At 44.8% G+C, this 18,480-nt stretch overlaps 1 protein-coding gene across 3 annotated transcripts in view; it reads right to left on the bottom strand.

Annotated features, from left to right (window-relative positions):
* LOC138675854 (uncharacterized) overlaps positions 1–18,480 on the bottom strand; it is a 204,780-nt gene that overhangs the window by 52,885 nt on the left and 133,415 nt on the right. For 2 of the 3 annotated variants that reach the window (XM_069764440.1, XM_069764459.1), the window contains one exon: positions 7,254–7,437. In XM_069764440.1, coding sequence (XP_069620541.1) covers positions 7,254–7,437 — 184 coding nt within the window. The remainder of the gene's footprint in view (positions 1–7,253; positions 7,438–18,480) is intronic. The other variant, XM_069764449.1, reaches the window with a different exon arrangement.

Genomic DNA, 18,480 nt, shown 5'->3' with positions numbered 1-18,480 from the left:
GGATGGCTCTTTGAGACCTTGTATTGATTACCGCCTTCTTAATAAAATTACAGTCAGGTTTCAGTATCCTTTGCCGCTGCTGTCTGATTTGTTTGCTCATATTAAAGGGGCTAGTTGGTTCACCAAGATAGATCTTCGAGGGGCGTATAATCTTGCGCGTATTAAACAGGGCGATGAATGGAAAACAGCATTTAATACGCCCGAGGGCCATTTTGAGTACCTGGTTATGCCATTTGGGCTTTCCAATGCTCCATCAGTATTTCAGTCCTTTATGCATGACATCTTCCGAGAGTACCTGGATAAATTCCTGATTGTATATTTGGATGGTATTTTGGTCTTTTCGGATGATTGGGAGTCTCACGTGAAGCAGGTCAGAATGGTGTTCCAGGTCCTTCGTGCAAATTCTTTGTTTGTGAAGGGGTCAAAGTGTCTCTTTGGAGTTCAGAAGGTTTCATTTTTGGGTTTCATTTTTTCCCCTTCTACTATCGAGATGGACCCTGTTAAAGTCCAGGCCATTTATGATTGGACTCAGCCAACATCTGTGAAGAGTCTGCAAAAGTTCCTGGGCTTTGCAAATTTTTATCGTCGCTTCATCAGTAATTTTTCTAGTGTTGCTAAACCGTTGACTGATTTGACCAAGAGGGGGTAATTTTGTCTGCCATCTCCCCTGATTTGCGGCGGGTGCTGCAAAAATTTCAGGCTGATAGACCTGACCGTTGCCCAGCGGAGAAACTGTTTGTCCCTGATAAATGGATTAGTAGAGTTATCTCTGAGGTTCATTGTTCGGTGTTGGCTGGTCATCCTGGAATCTTTGGTACTAGAGATTTGGTGGCTAGATCCTTCTGGTGGCCGTCTTTGTCACGGGATGTGCGTTCTTTTGTGCAGTCCTGTGGGACTTGTGCTCGGGCTAAGCCCTGCTGTTCTCGTGCCAGTGGGTTGCTTTTGCCCTTGCCGGTTCCGAAGAGGCCCTGGAAGCATATTTCTATGGATTTTATTTCGGATCTCCCTGTCTCTCAAATGATGTCGGTCATTTGGGTGGTTTGTGATCGCTTCTCTAAGATGGTCCATTTGGTACCCTTGTCTAAATTGCCTTCCTCCTCTGATTTGGTGCCATTGTTTTTCCAGCATGTGGTTCGTTTGCATGGCATTCCGGAGAACATCGTTTCGGACAGAGGTTCCCAGTTTGTTTCGAGGTTTTGGCGATCCTTTTGTGCTAGGATGGGCATTGATTTGTCTTTTTCCTCGGCTTTCCATCCTCAGACAAATGGCCAAACCGAACAAACTAATCAGACTTTGGAAACATATCTGAGATGCTTTGTTTCTGCTGATCAGGATGATTGGGTGTCCTTTTTGCCTTTGGCTGAGTTCGCCCTTAATAATCGGGCCAGCTCGGCTACTTTGGTTTCGCCGTTTTTCTGCAATTCTGGTTTCCATCCTCGTTTCTCTTCAGGGCAGGTTGAGTCTTCGGACTGTCCTGGTGTAGATACTGTGGTGGATAGGTTGCAGCAGATTTGGACTCATGTGGTGGACAATTTGACATTGTCCCGGGAGAAGGCTCAACGTTTCGCTAACCGCCGGCGCTGTGTGGGTCCCCGACTTCGGGTTGGAGATTTGGTTTAGTTGTCGTCTCGTTATGTTCCTATGAAGGTTTCCTCTCCTAAGTTTAAGCCTCGTTTCATTGGTCCGTATAAGATTTCTGAGGTTCTCAATCCCGTGTCATTTCATTTGACCCTTCCAGCTTCTTTTGCCATCCATAATGTGTTCCATAGGTCGTTGTTGCGGAGATACGTGGCGCCTGTGGTTCCATCCGTTGATCCTCCTGCCCCGGTGTTGGTTGAGGGGGAGTTGGAGTATGTGGTGGAGAAGATTTTGGATTCTCGTATTTCGAGACGGAAACTCCAGTACCTGGTCAAGTGGAAGGGTTATGTGTTGTGAATTCTGTTGTCGGGCTCCCTCCTGTGGTCATGAATGGTACTTCGGCTGGTTCTGTCCATGGACTTCCTCTGGTGGGTGTTTCTGAGTTTCCTTCCACAGGTGACAAGGTTAATTCGTTAGCTGCTGCACTATTTAACTTCACTTAGATCTTTGCTCCATGCCACCTGTCAATGTTCCAGTATTGGTCTAGTTCACTCCTGGATCGTTCTTGTGACCTGTTTTCCCAGCAGAAGCTAAGTTCCAGCTTGTATTTCTTTGGTTTGCTATTTTTCTGTCCAGCTTGCTATTTTTATTGTTGTCTTGCTTGCTGGAAGCTCTGGGACGCAGAGGGAGCGCCTCCGCACCGTAAGTCGGTGCGGAGGGTCTTTTGCGCCCTCTGCGTGGTCTTTTTGTAGGTTTTTGTGCTGACCGCAAAGTAACCTTTCCTATCCTCGGTCTGTTCAGTAAGTCGGGCCTCACTTTGCTAAATCTATTTCATCTCTGTGTTTGTATTTTCATCTTTACTCACAGTCATTATATGTGGGGGGCTGCCTTTTCCTTTGGGGAATTTCTCTGAGGCAAGGTAGGCTTTATTTTTCTATCTTCAGGGCTAGCTAGTTCCTTAGGCTGTGCCGAGTTGCACAGGGAGCTTTAGGCGCAATCCACGGCTATTTCTAGTGTGTTTGATAGGATTAGGGATTGCGGTCAGCAGAGTTCCCACGTCCCAGAGCGTGTCCTTTATTATCAGTAACTATCAGGTCATTCCATGTGCTCTTAACCACCAGGTCCATTATTGTCCTGACCACCAGGTCATAACAGTTATGGTCTGGAAGATAATTCCTGGGTCTTTGCCTCTGAAGTTCATGCTGCCGATCTGGTTCGTGCCTTTCATTTGGCTCGTCCTGGTCGGCCTGGGGGCTCTGGTGAGGGTTCGGTGACCCCTCCTCAAGGGGGGGTACTGTAGCGAATTCTGTTGTCAAGCTCCCTCCTGTGGTCATGAATGGTACTTCGGCTGGTTCTGTCCATGGGCTTCCTCTGGTGGTTGTGAGTGGGGCTGCGGCTTCTGAGTTTTCTTCCACAGGTTACGAGGTTAATTCGTTAGCTGGCTGCTCTATTTAACTCCACTTAGATCATTGCTCCATGCCACCTGTCAATGTTCTAGTATTGGTCTAGTTCGCTCCTGGATCGTTCTGGTGACCTGTCTTCTCCAGCAGAAGCTAAGTTCCTGCTTGTTTTTCTCTTGTTTGCTATTTTTCTGTCCAGCTTGCTATTTTGATTTTTGTCTTGCTTGCTGGAAGCTCTGGGGTGCGGAGGGTCTTTTTGCGCCCTCTGCGTGGTCTTTTGTAGGTTTTTGTGCTGATCGCAAAGTTTCCTTTCCTATCCTCGGTCTGTTCAGTAAGTCTGGCCTCTCTTTGCTAAATCTATTTCATCTCTGTGTTTGTGATTTTCATCTTTACTCACAGTCATTATATGTGGGGGGCTGCCTTTTCCTTTGGGGAATTTCTCTGAGGCAAGGTAGGCTTTATTTTTCTATCTTTAGGGCTAGCTAGTTCTTAGGCTGTGTCGAGTTGCATAGGGAGCGTTAGGAGCAATCCACGGCTATTTCTAGTGTGTGTGATAGGATTAGGGATTGCGGTCAGCAGAGTTCCCACGTCCCAGAGCTGGTCCTGTATTATTGTAACTATCAGGTCTTCCCGTGTGCTCTTAACCACCAGGTCCATTATTGTCCTAACCACCAGGTCATAACAGTTCACGCCAAGTATGTTGATTTCTGGGCTCACAAAACTGATCACCCAAATCTGTTCGTCACATGGAATATCTATAAAGCAACAATTAGAGGGGTGTTTATTTCTGGTATTGCTGTGCAGAGACATGTCCTTAGGCCGGTTTCACACGTCAGTGGCTCCGGTACGTGAGGTGTCAGTTTCCTCACGTACCGGAGCCACTGACACATGTAGACACATAAAAATCAATGGATCTGTGCAGATGTCATTGATTTTTTGCAGACCGTATCTCCGTGTGCCTGGATCTTGATTTTACACACAATTATTCATATCTTCTCCACAGCAAACGCTGCTGCAGGGAAGATATGAATGGGACTTCAGCACCAGATGCAGGGGACAGCGCTAAACTTTAGCGCTGTCTCCGGCATGGTGCGTGTGGTACCCGGCATGGTGCATGTGGTACCCAGTGGGCACACGGGCGGCACACGTGTGCCGCACGTGTGCCACACTGATGTGCCACAGAAACGCACCGGCACACAGACACGGATAATTCCGGTACCGATTTTTCTGGTACCGGAATTATCTGGACGTGTGAGACTGGCCTTAAAGATAGCAAGTTATCCCTGACTACTGAGGTCCTAAGGGCAGAGCAGGCATATATTGCTGATTCCCAGCCCTCATGTAAGCGTTACTGGGCTCAGACTCAGGGAATTACTTATTCTAGCCAAACAGCAGAGTAGAAAGAAACTGCTGGCTAAGGAGTCTGTCATTTTTGAGATTTGGGATAAAAATGTGAAGTTATTGGCTTATTTGGCTCCTGCTGTGTGGCTTCCTGTATCCATTCAGTGCATTAGGAATCTAATTGGTAAATGGCACACTGACTAACATGGTGCTAATGGGATTTTTGGGGATTTTTATCAAGATTTGTGCACTTCTAAATGTGATCATCTCTGCCAGGTGGTAGGCTCTTTTCTATCCAGTCTTCCCCTTTGCTGCTTGTGCCATTAGCAATTAGAGGCACTAGATGCCCCGATTAGTGAAGAGGAAATAATAGATGCTATTAAAGCTCTACCGTCTGAGAAAACTCCTGGATCTGATTGTTTGGTAGGTGATTGGTACAAGACTAATTGTGATTTGGCTAAACAACATTTGTTTAAGCTCTTTGAGACAATTTTTTAAAGTAAGGGAAGTTTCCTGACAATGACGGAGGCACTGGTAATGGTCTTGCTGCAGCCAGGAAAGGACGACATGTCTCCAAATTTGTAATGCGCTATTTAAAGGGAACCTGTCACCTGAATTTGGCGGGACTGGTTTTGGGTCATATGGGCGGAGTTTTCGGGTGTTTGATTCACCCTTTCCTTACCCGCTGGCTGCATGCTGGCTGCAATATTGGATTGAAGTTCATTCTCTGTCCTCCATAGTACACGCCTGCACAAGGTAATCTTGCCTTGCGCAGGCGTGTACTATGGAGGACAGAGAATGAACTTCAATCCAATATTGCAGCCAGCATACAGCCAGCGGGTAAGGAAAGGGTGAATCAAACACCCGAAAACTCCGCCCATATGACCCAAAACCAGTCCCGCCAAATTCAGGTGACAGAGTCCCTTTAAGTATTGAACATGTATTAAAATTCTAGCTAAAATTCTGGCTTTAACCCCTTCATGATCATTGCACATAGATACATCAATGGTCATGTCCCTCCCTCCCATGACTAATAAACTGTCATGTGTCGGGAAAGATGCGGGCTCAACACGGTTGTGCCTCACTTCATAAACCCTAACTCTGTGGGTGTAACCTGAGATACTCCCGCACATCTTGTACAGTTTAATTCCGTACTTTGCCCACTTACTGGTCAGGTATTGCCGGAATTTTAGCCTCCCACTGAAATTAACTAGAGAGTCATCTTTAGATTCCTGAGCTGCCCATGAATTCCGGAATAACAGGCTGATAATTTTCAGGGGCTGAAGTCCATATGAGATCAATTGCTGAAGGGGTTGACTCGTTCCTAGGGAGCCTTTCTGTGGGTCCCTCCTCACCATATGAAGAGGAGGAACAAAAAAGGAGCACCTCACTGCCTAAATCTGTGTCTGAGGCAAGGGAAATGTATGTTTCCTCTGTTAGCATCTTCTTGACGAAAAGGACATTTTTTTATTAATGCTTTCATACAGTAGAAATGTGTGTGTAAGTGGTGCTTTTACAAAGTGCATTGTGTTGGGCAGGGGTGTCAAACTGCATTCCTCGAGGGCTGCAACCAGGCCATGTTTTCAGGATTTCCTTGTACTGCACAGGTGATAATTTAATCACCTGCACACATAATGATTGCAGCACCTTGTGCAATGCTAAGGAAGTCTTGAAAACACACATGGTTTGCGGCCCTCGAGGAATGCAGTTTGACACCCCTGGTGTTGGGTACTATTTATTATTACATTTGCTATAAAAGGTGGAGAAAAAATAGAGAAAATTAGGGAAAACAAAAGTAGAAAGGAAAAATTTAGAAAAAAAAATGATCAGTAAAAGTAATGGGAACTTTTTATAAAAAAAAAATTAGCGACATTCACTACACTAATGTCCTACCTTTAAAGCTACTAGGTAGTATTTTTTTTTTTGCAAAAGAAAAAAGGGCATCACAAACACTCAGATGTCTGCTCAACTAATGTCCTACTTATGAAGCTACTCAGTACTATTAATTCACTAACACTGTAACATCTGCTCCCCAAATTCTCGTCCTATAAAGCTACTCGGTATTAATTATTACATTGTTTTTTACGACAAGAAAAAACAAGCTCAATAACTCTGATGAATACTATTCTACTTCTAGAAAAAAGAAGAAAAAGACCTTTTGCACAGACTTTGATTAGCAATACTGATCAGAGCACTGCGACAGCTGGAAGTGCACATGTTAGTTTTGTAAAAAAAAAAAAAGTGCACCAAAGATTGAGCACAGATGCTCAGCGTAGATTGCAAATGTGTCTCTCACAGGTACACAGAGGGGCCGTACAATTGCTCTGCAAGCCATATCTGAGGGACATACAGTATGGCGTGCAGAGCGGTGATTGTCATTTTACATTTACACTTTTGGCGCAGATTGGTCATTGAATATTGTATTGATCAGCCAATTTGCACCAAAAAGGTTAATAATTAGAGGTGATGCCGTGATCTCCCAATCCATTTTCACTGCTATGATTGATGCTAACACGCAATGATTGGCCTGTGAATTCTGACCAGTCAATCACAGTGATCGTTGATGCTGGTGAGGGGAGGTGGTACAACCCCTCATGGCGAGGTGCAGACACAGCAGCCATCATTACACCGTCATTACATTACAGTCATTACACAGTCACCGCGCAATTCGGCATGGTGACTGGAAATTGCAGGGAGAGACATATTCAGTGCATGTCATGAAGGGGTTAAAAAGACAATAATTTAAGAATATGTTAGCAAGGACTCTGCACTATCATTGTATAGTGCAGGCTAAGGGGCCCAAGACCTCTCCATGATGCGTGTGTGACAGCTTTGTTACATAGTTTAGTAGTTGACTATCCCTTTTATTCATATAACGTTTATGAAAAAATAAACTAACAAACAGTTTCTATTATAATGCAATTTAAACCAAACCTGCAGAATAAAATTGAAAGACGGTCTCATGTTGTTGACCTGGTTTGCGTAGTTGCACTTCATTTCCACCATTTTCACCTTGAACGCAGAGATATAGTTCCGGCTTGGCTTTACATTGAAATTTGTATCTCTGATTTCCCATGGATACTTGAATGAAACGACAATCTCCTAAATAGTCATCTGTCTGCAACAAAAAAAGTATGCATTTTGTTAAACATTATGTGACCATGACAGCTGTGTACTATATATATATATATATATATATATAGTACACAGCTGTCATATATATATCTCTACTATATAATTATCTAAAGGTCGCTTCCGTCTGTCTGTCACGGAAATCCCAAGTCGCTGATTGGTCGCGGTCAAACGGCCACGACCAATCAGCGACGGGCACAGTGCGGCCGCGAAATGGACGCTCTCTACTCCCCTGCTGTCAGTGCCCGCTCCATAATCCCCTCCAGTCAGCGCTCACACAGGGTTAATGGCAGTGTTAACGGACCGCGTTATGCCTCTCTGACAAAGGAACTTTTTGGGTCCGAAACGCGCGTCGGGGTGCACACGGTCCTATACTGGCGGTCCTGGATATATGTACCCTATTTGATTAGAAGTAAGTAATATCGGATCATTTACCAAGCATTTTCCTGTCTCTTTGATGGAGACTGTGCAGGGCACATACTACTAACTATATTTGACTTATAATAGCACATTGCACTTTTTGATTCATACTTAGTGTACTTTATATATATAGTATTTCTATAGCACCTTTTAATAGCACATAGCACTTTTCGTCAATATCTCAATATATAAATTTTATCACGTTATCTGTGAGGCAATACATACCTTTAATAATTTGTATAACACATTTATTCCTTTTTTCAAATTTTTACACAATTTTTTTACACCTTATTAGCTTTTTTATATATATATGTATGAATTTTTTATATATATATATAGAGAGAGAGAGAGGGAGAGAGAGAGAGAGAGAGAGAGATATATTATTATATATATTATATTTTTTTACACTAGTATTTTTTGTGCTCCCCTTTATATTTTATAGATTTTTAGATATATTTTTTATTTATTATTTTTTATTTTTACATATGATCCGTATTATTATTATTTTTTCGTATATATGATCTCTACCTTTATGCTTACGAATTTTCCTTTTCTTGGGGTATCCAGTATAATTTTTGTAATAATATATATTTTTTGACCTGCCTAGTGCAAATCTATTGTTATATTCTCTTTGACATGTGCACAAAAAAGCGTATTTTAAGAGTATACATATACATTATTATTTTTATGTTATATAAAAAATAAAAAAAATTTTTGGTTACTGTCTACTACACATAAATAAAAGTGAACTATTCTAAATACTCCCTGTTATCCGTTTCTCTTTCTTGGCTTGATCCATACTCGGTGTTTACTTTTCTCCATTCCTGTAGTGGTTTCACTATTTCTTTTTTGGCACTAGTGGTGGATTGGTGTACTGTCTAAATATACTATTTGGGAATAGATTATTGAGATATTGATTATTTTTGGTAACACTTAATCCTACTCCTGTGTCTCTTTCGGATCATAACAGGCAATATACTACGTGTCTGTGCTATATAATATGTGGGCTGTGCTATATACTATGTGGGCTGTGCTATATACTACGTGTCTGTGCTATATACTATGTGGCTGGGCAATATACTATGTGGCTGTGCTATTTACTACGTGGGCTGTGCTATATACGTGGCTGGGCAATATACTACGTGGCTGTGCTATATACTACGTGGCTGTGTTATATACTACGTGGGCTGTATTATATACTACGTGGCTGTGCTATATACTACATGGGCTGTGTTATAAGCTACTTGGCTGTGCTATATTTCTCTGCTGTATCTGTGCATCATGAATCGTGGTATGTGTTAAAGAGGGGGGCCCACTGAGACTCTTTCACCCAGGGCCCTCAAAAACCTGGAGCCAGCCCTGGCTTCACTGATTGCTCGCAGCCAGGCTTGACCAATCGACAGTCGCAGCCTCCCAGACCTGGACTAAAGCATCCGCCAACTCCTGGACAGTGTGATGCAATGTGACGTTGGTGGATGGTGCGAGACATGATGTCCCAGATGTGTTCAATCAGATTCAGGTCTGGGGAACTGGCGGGCCAGTCCATAGCTTCAATGCCTTCATCTTGCAGGAACTGCTGACACACTCCAGCTACATGAGCTCTGGCATTGTCCGGCATTAGGAGGAACCCAAGGCCAACAGCACCAGCATATGGTCTCACAAGACGTCTGAGGATCTCATCTTGGTACCTAATGGCAGTCAGGCTACCTCTGGCGAGCACATGGAGGGCTGTTTGGCCCTCCAAAGAAATGCCACCCCACACCATTACTGACCCACTGCCAAACCGGTCATGCTCAAGGATGTTGCAGGCAGCAGATCGCTCTCCATGGCGTCTCCAGACTCTGTCACGTCTGTCACATGTGCTCTGTGTGAGCCTGCTTTCACCTGTGAGGAGCACAGGGTGCCAGAGGCGAATTTGCCAATCCTGGTTTTCTGTGGCAAATGCCAAGCGTCCTGCATGGTGTTGGGTTGTGAACACAACCCCCATCTGTGCACGTCGGGCACTCAGACCATCTCAATGGAGTTGCTTTCTAACCATTTGTGCAGACACATGCACATTTGCGGCCTGCTGGAGGTCATTTTGCTGGGTTCTGGCAGTGCTCCTCCTGTTCCTCCTTGCATAAAGGCTGAGGTAGCGGTTCTGCTGCTGGGTTGTTGCCCTCCTATGGCCCCCTCCACGTCTCCTGGTGTACTGGCCTGTCTCCTGGAAGCACCTCCAGCCTCTGGACACTATGCTGTAGTATTCTGCTACAGATGGATCTGGATAAGTTGGAAACTTGGGCTGAAAGGTGGCAGATGAGGTTTAACAATGATAAATGTAAGGTTATACACATGGGAAGAGGGAATCAATATCACCATTACACACTGAACGGGAAACCACTGGGTAAATCTGACAGGGAGAAGGACTTGGGGATCCTAGTTAATGATAAACTTACCTGGAGCAGCCAGTGCCAGGCAGCAGCTGCCAAGGCAAACAGGATCATGGGGTGCATTAAAAGAGGTCTGGATACACCTGATGAGAGCATTATACTGCCTCTGTACAAATCCCTAGTTAGACCGCACATGGAGTACTGTGTCCAGTTTTGGGCACCGGTGCTCAGGAAGGATATAATGGAACTAGAGAGAGTACAAAGGAGGGCAACAAAATTAATAAAGGGGATGGGAGAACTACAATACCCAGATAGATTAGCGAAATTAGGATTATTTAGTCTAGAAAAAAGACGACTGAGGGGCGATCTAATAACCATGTATAAGTATATAAGGGGACAATACAAATATCTCGCTGAGGATCTGTTTATACCAAGGAAGGTGACGGGCACAAGGGGGCATTCTTTGCGTCTGGAGGAGAGAAGGTTTTTCCACCAACATAGAAGAGGATTCTTTACTGTTAGGGCAGTGAGAATCTGGAATTGCTTGCCTGAGGAGGTGGTGATGGCGAACTCAGTCGAGGGGTTCAAGAGAGGCCTGGATGTCTTCTTGGAGCAGAACAATATTGTATCATACAATTATTAGGTTCTGTAGAAGGACGTAGATCTGGGTATTTATTATGATGGAATATAGGCTGAACTGGATGGACAAATGTCTTTTTTCGGCCTTACTAACTATGTTACTATGTTACTATGCTGACAGACACAGCAAACCTTCTTGCCACAACTCGCATTGATGTGCCATCCTGGATCAGCTGCACTACCTGAGTCACTTGTATGGGTTGTAGAGTCCGTCTCATGCTACTTCGAGTCTGAAAGCACAACCAACTTTCAAAAGTGACCAAAACATCAGCCAGAAAGCATTGGTACTGAAATGTAGTCTGTGGTCCCCACCTGCAGATCCACTCCTTTATTTAGGGTGTCTTGATAATTGTAAATAAATTTAGTTTTAAATAAACTTCTGACAACATCTCCGAATTTCCAAGCAATACATTTTGTATTTTTTTTCTGACAAAGAAAAATAGTAAAAATGAAAAAAAAAAACAAATAGTGCTTTCAGACCTCAAATAATGCAAAGAAAACAAGTTCATAATCATTTAGAAACAACAATATTAATGTTTTAACTCAGGAAGAGTTCAGAAATCAATATTTTGGGCAATAACCATGATTTTTAATCACAGCCTTCATGCGTTTTGGCATGCTTTCCACCAGTCTTTCACACTGCTTTTGGCGCAAAAATTTAAGCAGTTCTTCATTGCTTGATGGCTTGTGACTATCCATCATCCCCTTGATTAAATTCCAGAGGTTTTCAGTGGGGTTAAGGTCTGGAGATTGGAATGCCCATGACAGGGTTTTGATGTGGTGGTCTGTTAGTTTTTGCCAGAGCTGTATATGTGTATATATATATATATATATATATATATATATATATATATATATATATATATATATATATATATATATATATACAGTGCCTACAAGTAGTATTCAACCCCCTGCAGATTTAGCAGGTTTACACATTTGGAATTAACTTGGCATTGTGACATTTGGACTGTAGATCAGCCTGGAAGTGTGAAATGCACTGCAGCAAAAAAGAATGTTGTTTCTTTGTTTATTTTTTTTTTAAATTGTGAAAAGTCTTTTCAGAGGGTCATTTATTATTCAACCCCTCAACCCACCAGAATTCTGTTTGGTTCCCCTAAAGTATTAAGAAGTAGTTCAGGCACAAAGAACAATGAGCTTCACATGTTTGGATTAATTATCTCTTTTTCCAGCCTTTTCTGACTATTTAAGACCCTCCCCAAACTTGTGAACAGCACTCATACATGGTCAACATGGGAAAGACAAAGGAGCATTCCAAGGCCATCAGAGACAAGATCGTGGAGGGTCACAAGGCTGGCAAGGGGTACAAAACCCTTTCCAAGGAGTTGGGCCTACCTGTCTCCACTGTTGGGAGCATCATCCGGAAGTGGAAGGCTTATGGAACTACTGTTAGCCTTCCATGGCCTGGACAGCCTTTGAAAGTTTCCTCCCGTGCCGAGGCCAGGCTTGTCCGAAGAGTCAAGGCTAACCCAAGGACAACAAGGAAGGAGCTCTGGGAAGATCTCATGGCAGTGGGGACATTGGTTTCAGTCAATACCATAAGTAACGTACTCCACCGCAATGGTCTCCGTTCCAGACGAGCCCGTAAGGTACGTTTACTTTTAAAGCGTCATGTCAAGGCTCGTCTACAGTTTGCTCATGATCACTTGGAGGACTCTGAGACTGACTGGTTCAAGGTTCTCTGGTCTGATGAGACCAAGATCGAGATCTTTGGTGCCAACCACACACGTGATGTTTGGAGACTGGATGGCACTGCATACGACCCCAAGAATACCATCCCTACAGTCAAGCATGGTGGTGGCAGCATCATGCTGTGGGGCTGCTTCTCAGCCAAGGAGCCTGGCCATCTGGTCCGCATCCATGGGAAGATGGATAGCACGGCCTACCTGGAGATTTTGGCCAAGAACCTCCGCTCCTCCATCAAGGATCTTAAGATGGGTCGTCATTTCATCTTCCAACAAGACAACGACCCAAAGCACACAGCCAAGAAAACCAAGGCCTGGTTCAAGAGGCAAAAAATCAAGGTGTTGCAGTGGCCTAGTCAGTCTCCTGACCTTAACCCAATTGAAAACTTGTGGAAGGAGCTCAAGATTAAAGACATGAGACACCCAAAGAACCTAGATAACTTGGAGAAGATCTGCATGGAGGAGTGGGCCAAGATAACTCCAGAGACCTGTGCCGGCCTGATCAGGTCTTATAAAAGACGATTATTAGCTGTAATTGAAAACAAAGGTTATTCCACAAAATATTAAACCTAGGGGTTGAATAATAATTGACCCACACTTTTATGTTTAAAATTTATAAAAATTTAACTGAGCAACATAACTTTTTGGTTTGTAAGATTTATGCATCTGTTAATAAATCCTGCTCTTGTTTGAAGTTTGAAGGCTCTAACCTATTTGCATCTTATTAAACCTGCTAAATCTGCAGGGGGTTGAATACTACTTGTAGGCACTATATATATATATATATATATATATATATATATATATATATAACATATCCATATGTATGTAGCTTTGTTACCATAAAAGGAGAGGGGCCCAGAAACGTTTCGTGCACAGGGGCCCCAAGCTGTCAGTGTCTGCCCCTCGTGTATCTACTATAAAAATGACAGACCTCTCCATTGATTTCATGTGGGAAAACTTGCAAAATTTTCAGTGTATCAGATGTGTATTACTTTCCCCACTGTATGGGTTTTAGGGGTATGTCAAAAGCAAAAGAAAAGTCAAAGATTCTGTAGGATTTTTAAGGGTGAAAAGGGTGAAGTGGTCAAAAATGGTGTTGAGAAAGCCAAACTTTCAAAATTCTTATTTTGCATCTGTGTTCTCTAAGAAAGCAATAGTTAAATCAATTGATCTTCAGGCTACTATCGAAGGAACAAAGTAATGCACACTATATATAAACAGTGATATGATGAAAGAACATTTAGCCAATTTAAATTAATTTAAATCTCATGGTTCAGAAGAATTACATCTTAAAGGGAACCTGTCACCCCGAAAATCGCGGGTGAGGTAATCCCACCGGCATCAGGGGCTTATCTGCAGCATTCTGTAATGCTGTAGATAAGCCCCCGATGTTACCTGAAAAAGGAGAAAAAGACGTTAGTTTATACTCACCCAGGGGCGGTCCCGCTGCTGGTCAGGTCGGATGGGCGTCTCCGGTCCGCTGCGGCGCCTCCTATCTTCTTTCCATGACGTCCTCTTCTGATCTTCAGCCACGGCTCCGGCGCAGGCGTACTTTGCTCTGCCCTCTTGAGGGCAGAGGATAGTACTGCAGTGCGCAGGCGCCGGGCCTCTGACCTTTCCGGCGCCTGCGCACTGCAGTACTATCCTCTGCCCTCAAGAGGGCAGAGCAAAGTACGCCTGCGCCGGAGCCGTGGCTGAAGATCAGAAGAGGACGTCATGGAAAGAAGATAGGAGGCGCCGCAGCGGACCGGAGACGCCCATCCAACCTGACCAGCAGCGGGACCGCCCCTGGGTGAGTATAAACTAACGTCTTTTTCTCCTTTTTCAGGTAACATCAGGGGCTTATCTACAGCATTACAGAATGCTGCAGATAAGCCCCTGATGCCGGTGGGATTACCTCACCCGCGATTTTCGGGGTGACAGGTTCCCTTTAAAGGTACTGAAGGAGATAGCAGAGGAAATTGCAGAAACACTAGCCAGAATCTTTGAAAAATAATCCTGGAGAACAGGAGAAGTCATAGAAGATTGGAGGAGGGCAAATGTTGTTACTATCTTCAAAACAGGAAAGAAGATGGAGCCATGAAATTACAGGCCAGTGAGCCTTACTTCTAGACCAGGAAAGATCCTTGACCAAATTATTAAATAGCATGCATGTAAGTACTTGGATAAGAATACAGTAATTAACCAGAGTCAGAATGGGTTTGTAGCAAACAAGTCATGCCAAGCTAATCTAATGTCCTTCTATGATGGAATCACTGACTGGGTGGATCAGGGTAATGCTGTAAATATAATATATCTCGACTTCAGCAAAGCATTTGATAAAGTATATCATACTATCCTTATTGAAAAAAATGACCAAGTATGGGATTGACAAGGCAACGGTTAGGTTGATTCATAACTGGCTCAGTGATCGTACTCAAAGAGTAGTGATAAATGGTTGCACATAAAATTGGAAGAGTGTTTCAAGTGGAGTACCACAAGGCTCTGTCCTGGCTCCAGTGTTGTTCAACACTTTTATAAATTATCTAGATAAGGAAACTGAAGATAAACAAGTCAAACTTGCAGAAGATGCAAAGCTAGGCGGGATAGTTAACACTTTGGAAGACAGAAGGAATTCAGAAGGATCTAGATAAGCTTGAACAAGGGGCAGTGTCTAATAAAATTGTATTTAACAGGGAGAAAGGCAAGATTCTACATCTGGCTAAGAAAAGAATGGAACAGAAAAGGAGGAATAGAATAGAACCAAGCAATAGCACGTGTGAAAAATACTTGGGAATACTAATAGATGATAGACTGCCTTTTTTTGCTGCTACATCACACTGTTGACTCATGTGCAAACACAGTTCTAGGATGCGTTAAGAGAAGCATAGAGTCTAGAACATGTGAAGTAATTATTCCCCTTTACTCCTCCTTGGACAGTCATCACCTGGAATACTGGGTCTATTTCTGGGCACCACATTTAAAAAAGACATTGACAGAAAAGACCTACCAGGAATGTAAGCAGACTGCAAAGTTTGTATTACGAGGAACGGTGTTATGTGTCGAGTTCCCGCTTCTGCACAAGGGGAATCTCGAGCCATCTCCACTGCGGTCTCCCATTCTTATCCAGCCGCAGTGGAGTCTGCTCAGCAGAGACGTCGGTCCCAGCGTCTTGCTCAGTCTCACTCTGTACAAAGAGTTACTGCTGCTTTTCCTGCTTCTGCCATTGAAGTCAGTGTTGGGCAGCGGCGAGCAGATGCTTTTGGGGCTAAGTCCTGCTTTTCTCTTTCTGAGCATGCCCAGGGCAAGATCTCCCATTGGAGATCGAGGGTCACATGCTCAGGTACTGCAGCACATCCCATTGGTCCTCCAGGAAGGTCCTGAAAGGGCAAAACGTTGGTAGCAGCTTCCCATTGGTCCTTTATTGGAAGGTCCTGAACGTGCTGCAACTATATAAGCTGCGCATGACCGCACGGTCATGCGCTAGTGTACATTTGTAAATGTGTGTGTGTTGTGAGTGAAAGTCGCTCTTTAAATAACCCTCCCTTTTGGATTACTGTTCGCGGAAGGTGTATGTTTGCTATCTAGCGCCCGACTTAGCCATCAGCACGTAAACACACAATACAGCGTCTTATTGCTGTGACCGCCAGTGCGGCGCCTTGTGCTTTCACAGCACTTTCCTGACCCAAGCCTGGGTGGTTAGTGGCGTTCGCCAGTGCGGCACTGCATGCACTCTCGTGCTTCTATTGCTGTCACTCTGACACCTCAGTAGCGGTGTCGAGCGCATGAGGTCTATGTACTCAAATCCTGTGTCTTGGGATTGAGTTCTGAGACTCGTTGCTTGCGCTCTTGGTGCGGTACCACGGCCCTGTGACGTAACAGGGTTCGCTTCCTTCACACAGGGTGAGGTTAGCCCATGTGTGTATTCACTTTGTACCGCCATATAGTCCGTCATTACTTGGCAGCAGGTTCCATCTCTGCACGGTGGACCCCGGGCTGCGAACGCACCATACTCTATCTGTCTTATTATTTGGTGCGTTCCGCTAGCCCTAACATTACACTAGCGCCAGGGTCTGGCTAGTAATGACGGACAAACAGCAATCCTTGCGGTATATCCAGCAGCTGGAGGGTAGGTTGGCGGCTCTCGAGAGCTCAACCTCAGCTGTGGATGTTACCGCAGTTGCTGTACAGGCTGCTAGCGTGGCTGCAGCAACCTTGTCCATTGCCACCCCTGTTCCGACATTATCTCGCCTCCCGCTGCCAGAAAATTTTTCTGGTGATAGCAAATTTTGTAGGGGATTCGTGAGTCAGTGCTCTATTCACCTTGAGCTCCTCGCTGCACGTTTTCCCACAGAGCGGGCTAAGGTGGGATTTATAGTGTCTCTCTTGTCGGACAGGGCGTTGGAATGGGCTACGCCGCTGTGGGAGCGTGGCGATCATGTGGTGCAGAGTGCTCCGCTGTTCCTGAGCACTCTGAAACAGGTCTTTTTAGGACCTCAAGTCACCCATGATACTGCGCTCCAACTGCTGGCATTAACTCAGGGTGAGTCCTTGGTCAGTCATTTTGCCGTCCAATTCCGCACTTTAGCTTCTGAGCAGGACTGGTCGGATAAAGCCCTTATCCCCATATTTTGGAGGGGCCTGGCTGATCACGTTAAGGACGCTCTGGCCACTAGGGAGATTCCTGCCACACTGGAGGAGTTAATAACTGTCTCCACTCGAATTGACCTCCGTTTTAACGAGCGGAGGTTAGAGCGAGCCCAGTGTAGGCAGAGGTTTCGGCTGGCTCCTACCTTCGCCAAACCTCTGGAATCTCCGGTCCTGGTTCCTGAGTCACATGAGGCCATGGAAGTGTCACAAGCGGGATCTAAGTCCCGGACCGCTTGTGCACTCAAGGTCTGTCATGTTTTCCAGCAGTCAGGACATCTAGCCACCAGATGTCCTCAGCGGTCGAGGAAACGTCAGCGTCTAGTGGTAGTAGGTGGAGGTACACTAGACACGGTGACGTTTGCCTCTAAATTGTCCTTTAAGGGGACAATTATTATAGGCTCATTCTCCCACTCGGTAGAGCTCTGCGTGGATTCTGGGGCGGAGGGCAATTTTATGTCTTCTGCCTTCGCCCAACGTCACGCAATACCCCTGGTTATGCTAGCTCAACCAGTAACGGTACGAGTGGTGAATGGGTCGACACTGCCCTCACAGATAACACACCAGACCATCCCTTTTACTCTGTCCATGTCGCCATCTCATCAGGAGATTATATCTCTGCTCGTCATTCCTGAGGGAATTGATGAGGTCCTGTTGGGAATACCTTGGCTACGGTACCACTCTCCTCATATCGAGTGGTCCTCAGGCAGAATTCTGGGATGGGGCGAATCTTGTGGGGGTAGGTGTCAGAGGGAGTGCGTTCAGGTTGCTACTACAGAGGTACCCGCAGATCTATCCTCTCTCCCCAAGCAGTATTGGTCTTATGCAGACGTGTTCTCCAAAAAGGCGGCGGAGATCCTTCCGCCCCATCGCCCCTATGACTGTCCTATTGATCTCTTGCCTGGTGCTGAGCCTCCCCGGGGTCAAGTCTATCCGTTATCTCTCCCGGAGACGGAGGCAATGTCACAGTACATCCAGGAAAATCTGGCAAGAGGATTCATTAGGAAGTCAGTGTCACCTGCTGGGGCAGGGTTCTTCTTTGTGCAGAAGAAGAATGGGGAATTGCGTCCATGCATAGACTACAGGGGTCTTAACGCCATCACCGTTAAGAATAAGTATCCTTTGCCCTTGATATCTGAGCTCTTCGATAGGCTTCGGGGAGCAAGGGTATTTACTAAATTAGATCTGCGGGGTGCTTACAACCTGATTCGCATCCGTGAGGGGGACGAATGGAAGACGGCTTTTAACACCAGGGATGGGCACTAT

Source organism: Ranitomeya imitator, chromosome 1 (assembly GCF_032444005.1).
Source record: "Ranitomeya imitator isolate aRanImi1 chromosome 1, aRanImi1.pri, whole genome shotgun sequence".
Taxonomy (NCBI): domain Eukaryota; kingdom Metazoa; phylum Chordata; class Amphibia; order Anura; family Dendrobatidae; genus Ranitomeya; species Ranitomeya imitator.
The sequence above is the reverse complement of the archived record's forward strand: the minus strand, read 5'-3'. Positions and strand labels throughout refer to the sequence as shown.